Source organism: Hibiscus syriacus, unplaced genomic scaffold, assembly GCF_006381635.1.
Source record: "Hibiscus syriacus cultivar Baekdansim isolate YM2019G1 unplaced genomic scaffold, ASM638163v2 tig00000991_pilon, whole genome shotgun sequence".
Lineage (NCBI taxonomy): Eukaryota > Viridiplantae > Streptophyta > Magnoliopsida > Malvales > Malvaceae > Hibiscus > Hibiscus syriacus.
In genome coordinates, this window is record NW_024061840.1 from 306996 (window position 1) to 313761 (window position 6766).

Consider the following 6766-nt stretch of genomic DNA (forward strand, 5'->3'; position numbering starts at 1 on the left):
TTTTGATTTATGAATTGTTAATAGATTTCTGATGTTAATAATTTTGTTTTCTTTCTATTAAAGGTTATTTCCTTTGAAACATATCTCCTTTTCAAAGTAACTCAACAGAAATTTTATTATAATAAAGTTAACTTTTTACTGCGGATAAAAATACGGTATATATTTAAACAACAAAAGGAATGTTCAAACACCTTGTCTTGCTGCATGGATATGCTACTAGTTAATTAAACCAAGAACTAATTAATCTTCTAGACCAATATTGACTTGCCTGACAAGACATGAGAGGAATAAACCATAGTTCTTTTTTTTTTTACTTTTGAATAATATGTTGTGTGATTTTAACTGCACCTTGTTGCCCTGAGACATTATATGATTGTTAACTTAATAATGAAAATATAAATTAAGAGAAAATTAATATATGTGATGAATATGAAGGTTTTTGAATTATTATTTTATTTAACTAGTACTGATATATAGTATAACTATATATATATGTATCTAAAATTATAGGTTTGATATATCATTATATAATCATCTTATAATTTCCTATAGTTTATCTCCAACTAGAGGGAAATTATTTTTTCTCTACTTATTATGTTTTTGTAGTTTTATACGTTTTATGTGATTGTTTTTTCTCTTTTTTTTTAATGTTTATTTATTGTTATCTATAATAAATTGATATCAAAGTGTTCGGTTTCTTGGTTTGATTACGATAAGATGACTATTAAGTATGAAATTTCATTGTTGAATTGCAATATCAAAGAAGTGAAGATGCGACGGTGATTCTCAAATATATAGATTTATATACTGTTTTGTTCAGGATTGATAAGGCACACCATCTTGAACATCTAAGGAGTAACAACATAAATATAGAAAAGCTCTATCGTACGTTCATATAACATTATATGAATTAGATCTTACAGAATATGCTGAAGGAGAAGATTAGAATTAATTTATATTTAACAAGTATCTTATAATACAAAAAACACAAAAGCATAGAAAATAGGGTAAACTATACCAATGACCACCCAACTATAGCTTCTTTTCATTTTGATCACTATTTTTTACTTTGTGTCAATCGGGTCACCCAACTATTTAAATGCATTCAACCAGGCAACTTGACGGAAGTTCTAATGTGACAATTAATAAAATTAGTACATATTTAGTAATTCTTACTTATATATTCTATCAATTTGGTCCTAATTTTAATAAATTAAAATAAAATTAATCTTCCAATGGGATGGTGTCATTTGTCACCATTCAATTTGATAATCAAAATTTATTTATTTATTCTAATATATTTATTTTTTATCAATCAGCGGATAATACGTGTCACCGAATGAAAAGAAAATTAAAGAACAAGAGTGATAGGAGATTTGAACCCAAGTCTCTTGGGTGAGAAGAAGAGAGACCAACCGTTAGGCCAAGTTATTAGTTTGGATCAAAATACACTACATAAATTATATATATTATATCATAGGCCAAGATTAATTGTTTGGAATCGAACCCAAACTAACGTTGGAAAATAAAAAAATTATTTTTATTTTAAATTTATGAATTTAAGATATATTTGTATATATTTCAAATAGATGAATTTAAATTCATAAATTTAAAATATATATCTATTTTTATCTTAAATTTCTAAATTTAAAATATATTTAATGTTAAGATATGTTTAATATATATATATATATATATATATATATATATATATTGAATTCATAAATTTAAAATATATTTCACCCAAGTGGTCTAAGATATAAGATATATAATCTCATGTAGTCTATTTTTAATCAAACCAATAGCTTGGCCAGCGGTTGGTTTCTCTTCTCACCAAGAGACTTGGGTTTAATTCCCCATCCCCTTCCTTGTTCTTTAAATTTCTTTTCACCGTAGGGTGACATTTGTCACCCTCTGATTAGTAGAAAGTAAATATACTAAATTAAAATAAATAAATAGATTTATTTTTCAAATTGAATGGTGAAATGACATCATCCCATTAGAAGATTAATTTTATTTTAATTTATTAAAATTATACCAATTTCACTAACTACCACGTCAACACTTTCGTTAAATGTTAACAACTAATAGTCTAATTAAATATATTCAAATAATCAAATAAACCGATTAACAAAAATTTAAAAATAATGGTCAAAATGAAAAAAAATTACAATTGAATGGTTACTGATATAGTTTATCCTAGAAAATATAGAACAAAACACTTTTGTAGAATAATTGAAACAAGTAGTTTCATGAGTAAACTATAAAAATATTTACTAGTGTTTGAATCAAGTTTTTTCATTAGTATTTTAAAACTAGCAATTTGATCATTAACATCATAATAAATTAATCACTCATTGTTTGAATAAGTTTTTTTTTATCACGCTAGAAAACTTTCACATTAACTAATTTTTCTCTATTTAAAGATCCCTAATTCCTTGGACCTTACTTTACCCATAAAATTAGCTCAAAATTGATAGTCACGAAATAAGATAAATGGAGTGAAGGGTCACATTTCGAGCATGTTCAAACAAACAACAAATTTTAGATTTAATTTTTATAAGAAAAAGAAATAAAAGAACAAAATAATGTTTTGTAAACGACATAAACAGTAGTTTCATTCCGAGTGGGATAAAATACCTGGTTCTAAGCATTTCAAATTTTCCATGAAAATCCTTTCCCCCACCCATCAACAATTACCAACAAAATCATATAGATCTAGCAAATGAGATAAGTCCTGACATTAGAAGCAGTTTGATAAATTTAAGCTTTCTTGGGAGATTTGGTCGCCTTTGATGGGGATTTTGGTTCTTTTGATGCGGCCTTTTCAGACTTCTTCGGGAGAAGAACAGGGTTAATGTTCGGTAGAACGCCACCGTGAGCAATGGTAACGCCGGCCAGAAGCTTTCCCAGTTCCTCGTCGTTCCTCACGGCAAGTAAAACGTGTCTTGGGATGATCCTGTTCTTCTTGTTGTCACGGGCTGCGTTTCCGGCCAATTCGAGAACCTGTATTCCAAAATTCAAAACCGATTTTCGAATTACAAATAAAAGCAATAATATTTAACTCATGCGACGGCTTGATCTAGTTTTGAGTTACCTCAGCGGCTAAATACTCGAGAACGGCCGCAAGATAAACCGGAGCTCCTGTTCCGACACGCTGCGAATACCTTCCTTTCTTCAAGTAACGGCCGATCCTTCCAACGGGGAATTGGAGGCCAGCTTTGACGGACCTTGAAACTGGCTTCTTCTTTGGGCCGCCGCCTTTTCTTCCACCAGCTCCTTTCTTTACTTTTGCTCCGCCATCCATTGCTTGTGAACAAATGAATAACGTTTCAACAAGTAAAAGTTTTCAGCTTTGAAACGAATCGTGATGCAGAAATTAACGCGAGGTTGGCACCTTTTGTAGCAATAGTTTAGGTGGGGGAAAACGAGAGGGGAATGATACCCGTCAGATTGAGCACTTATCGACGGTTCAATATCTTTTAATAGCGATCCGTGTAGTTTTGAATAGACCAATGAAAAGCGAGTTTGGGAATTAGAAGGCAATGTTCGTAAATAAAGTTTTTTTTTTTGGGAAAAATTATAAATCATTAAAACACATTTAAATGTCATAAAAACAAGGACTAATATTAAAATCAGTGTCAAAACTATACTACATTTTATAAATGTGTTTAGATTATTTTTTTACTCCTTTAGTGTTTAACGTAACAAACGTTATTATTTAGGTGTCCAGATAGTCAATAGTGTTAATTTCTTTCGTTAATTGACATATGTCATAATATGGTGATTTTGAAATTTATTTTTTAATATTAAAAATATTATTATATTTATATAAAAATGACTTAATATAAAAATAAGTGCCTAAACTATACTCAAGATTAACTTTTGGTATCTAAAGAATTTTTTGCAAAAAATATATGTCTAAAGTTTTTTTCCGTTACACTTTTAAGTGTCTACTGTTAAAAAATTGTTAAGTGACACGTGTTACGTTCAGATTTTTAAAAAATATATATATTTGTAAATAATATTTTTAAAAAAAATTAGATATGACACGTGCCACTTAACAGTTTTTTTAATGGAAGACACCTAAAAATATAACGAATAAAATTTTAAGCACTTATTTTTAACAAAAAGTTTCTTTAGGCACTAAAATGTTTTTTTAAAAAAATCTAGACGTGGCACGTTTCACTTAACGGTTTTTTTAACGGTATGCACCTAAAAGTGTAACGGAAAAAACTTTAGGCATCTATTTTTAACGAAAAAATCTTTAAGCACTGAAACATATTTTGAGGTATTATTTAGACACTTGTTTTTTTATTAAGCAAATAAAAAAATAATTTCTCTTAAATTATAAAAAAAAGCCTCAAAATCTTAAAATCTCCAAATCCTAATCTTAACCTCACCCCGCCATTTTCGGTCACGACCATTGCCATCGATATATTCCCTACCATCCCCTAGTCATACGCCACCGACTGTCTGTCAGAATCGCTTGGTATCACGATTTTCATCCTAGGGTTTCCAGGGTATAAAACGTCTATTCGTCATCAATCAATCACGATTTTATATGAGTTTTGGTACTCGATGGAGGTGAGGTCGGATAGAGCTTCGTCGACGGTAAAAGGCGATAGTCGATGTAGGTTTAGGGGTTTAGATGATGGTTTTCAAATTTTTGGTTTATTTCAAAATGTTTATGTTTTTTAATGTATAATTTTAATTTTTAAATAAAATTTTAAAAATTATCAAATTGTGACACGTGACACTTAACGGGGAAATTAACATCGTTAACAGTCTGAGCACCTAATGTGGTAACATTTGTAACATTAGTCATCGGGATGAGCCAAAAAACACTTTAGACACCAATTCGTGAAAAGCGGTATAGTTTGGGAACTTATTTTGGTATTAAGCCTAAAAACAAATCAACCTCTAATGTGTGTATAAATGATCATTTTGTCATTTATTATTTTATAGAATATTTTAGTTTTGGTTTAATGTAAAAACAAGTTCTTAAATCATGTATTATTCTTACTTTAAGTACCAAAATTAGTTTTTGGTCAAACTAAGCCCTTAAACTATTATATTTAAAAATTTTAAGTTCTATCATTTTTTCAGTTAAAAAATATTTTTCGATCAATAAGATGTTAACACGTTTTATAAAATTAGGTACTTATTTTGATTAAAATAATAGTTTACAGGCTTAAAGCAAAAAAGAGTAATATTTTCATGGACTTATTTTGATCAAAAAAAATAGTTTAGAGACTTAAAGTGGTTACATATAATAGTTTAAAGACTTAGTTTAACTAAAAAATAGTTTAGGTACTTAACGCAAAAAAGGGCATAGTTTGAGTACTTTTTTTAGTTTAAGCCGCTATTTTTAATATTTTTATTTTTACTTTTATCAAATAGTTTGGATAAACTACTTCAAATACCACTCACCTTTAAGCTCGGGCACATTTATGGCACTAACGTTTCAATTTTTCCAATTTTAACACTGACGTTTATGTTTAACCGCAATTATGTCACACCATAGTTAATCCATTAACGAGATGATGACATCGTTAATCCATTCTTCTTTGCCCTTACATCAACAACAACAAAAACTCAAACTTTCTTAGTTCATTCCAACGTCATCGTTAAAAAAATGGAAGCTTTACAAAGAAAATAAAGAACCCAGTTGGGAGGAATATGAAGGATACGAGAAAGAAGTGAATGGGGACTAACTAAAGATTTAATGTAACGCTCTAAATTTCGGGTTAGGAGTTTCGTGTATATTTGATTTGTACCTTAGAATAAATCCTCTTAGCCCATAAAGAGTTTTACCCAAGTAGCATTTGATTTGGGCTTGAGATGAGCCCAACGAGTATTAAAAAGGGTGTTTTTGAATGTGTGCCAAATAAGTAGGGACTAGGTGGGCAATTAACCCATTTATTTGAATCAAAGCTGATTATTCATTAAGACTAATGACTTCACGTCTGAAACACCCATTTCTTTTTCACCCCAACTTTGTATCTTCTTCATCTCCAAGGCAAGTTAAAGGTCCAAGATTTTTAGTTTTGCAAGCTTGAATCAGAATTCTAAGTCAAGATTCATAAGCCACACCTCATAAGCTTCAAATTGAGCTCTTATTTGCAAGGTTTGGGTGTGGGGTTTAAGAAATCTTGAGGTTCTAATATGTTTTGGGGAAGTTTTGAGTTGTAGGAATTATTTTTAGTGCTCTCTTAAGTTTTAAAATGAGTTAAGAACTCATTTTCATGGCTTTGATTAGTGCAAGAGCAAGGGGAGAGCTTAAAGGCTAGGCAAGGAAAAGCTAGTCCTTGGGTGATTTAAAGACGTTTTTTAGTCACATAGCTTCAAGGTAACACGATTCTAACTTGACTATACCGCATGTAGGTCATTGTATGTGCATTATGGTATGTTTTATTAATGAAAGCATACTAGAGTAAATTCATGGTGAAATCCATATTTGTTGTTTGCAAGCATGAAAGTGTATACCTTTTGACCTCTAAGACACCAAATAAAACTTTAAAAACATTTTCTACTCTTAGGGGAATGAATGGGTGAGTTTTGGGTATGATTTCGTGCTCAAAACAGAGCACTCATGTCCGTCGACATCGGTACTGAAATAATAGTATCGATACTGTTTTTTGTGAAAAGCAAAAACAAGACATTTTATAAAGACAATATCGATATTGATGGCAAGTTTCATATTCCAGTAGCCAATTTTGGTACCGATACTCGTGGGAGTATCGATAATGTGTCAATTTTGGTA

The 6766-nt window shown here is 29.9% G+C and overlaps 1 protein-coding gene across 1 annotated transcript; it reads right to left on the bottom strand.

Annotated features, from left to right (window-relative positions):
• Positions 1-2695: 2695 nt before the first annotated feature.
• LOC120119183 (histone H2A-like) lies at positions 2696-3321 on the bottom strand. Its single transcript, XM_039139054.1, has 2 exons — positions 3098-3321; positions 2696-3006 (listed from the first exon to the last, which is right to left on the bottom strand). Exons 1-2 carry the CDS (start codon positions 3305-3307, stop codon positions 2764-2766), a joined length of 453 nt encoding a protein of 150 aa, XP_038994985.1. The 5' UTR covers positions 3308-3321; the 3' UTR covers positions 2696-2763.
• Positions 3322-6766: the final 3445 nt, after the last annotated feature.

Coding starts and splice junctions, on each gene's coding strand:
- LOC120119183 (XM_039139054.1), bottom strand. CDS start 3,307: ATGGATGGCGGAGCAAAAGTAAAGAAAGGAGCTGGTGGAAGAAAAGGC. Junction 3,007..3,097: donor TCGAGTATTTAGCCGCTGAG/GTAACTCAAAAC, acceptor TTTGGAATACAG/GTTCTCGAATTGGCCGGAAA.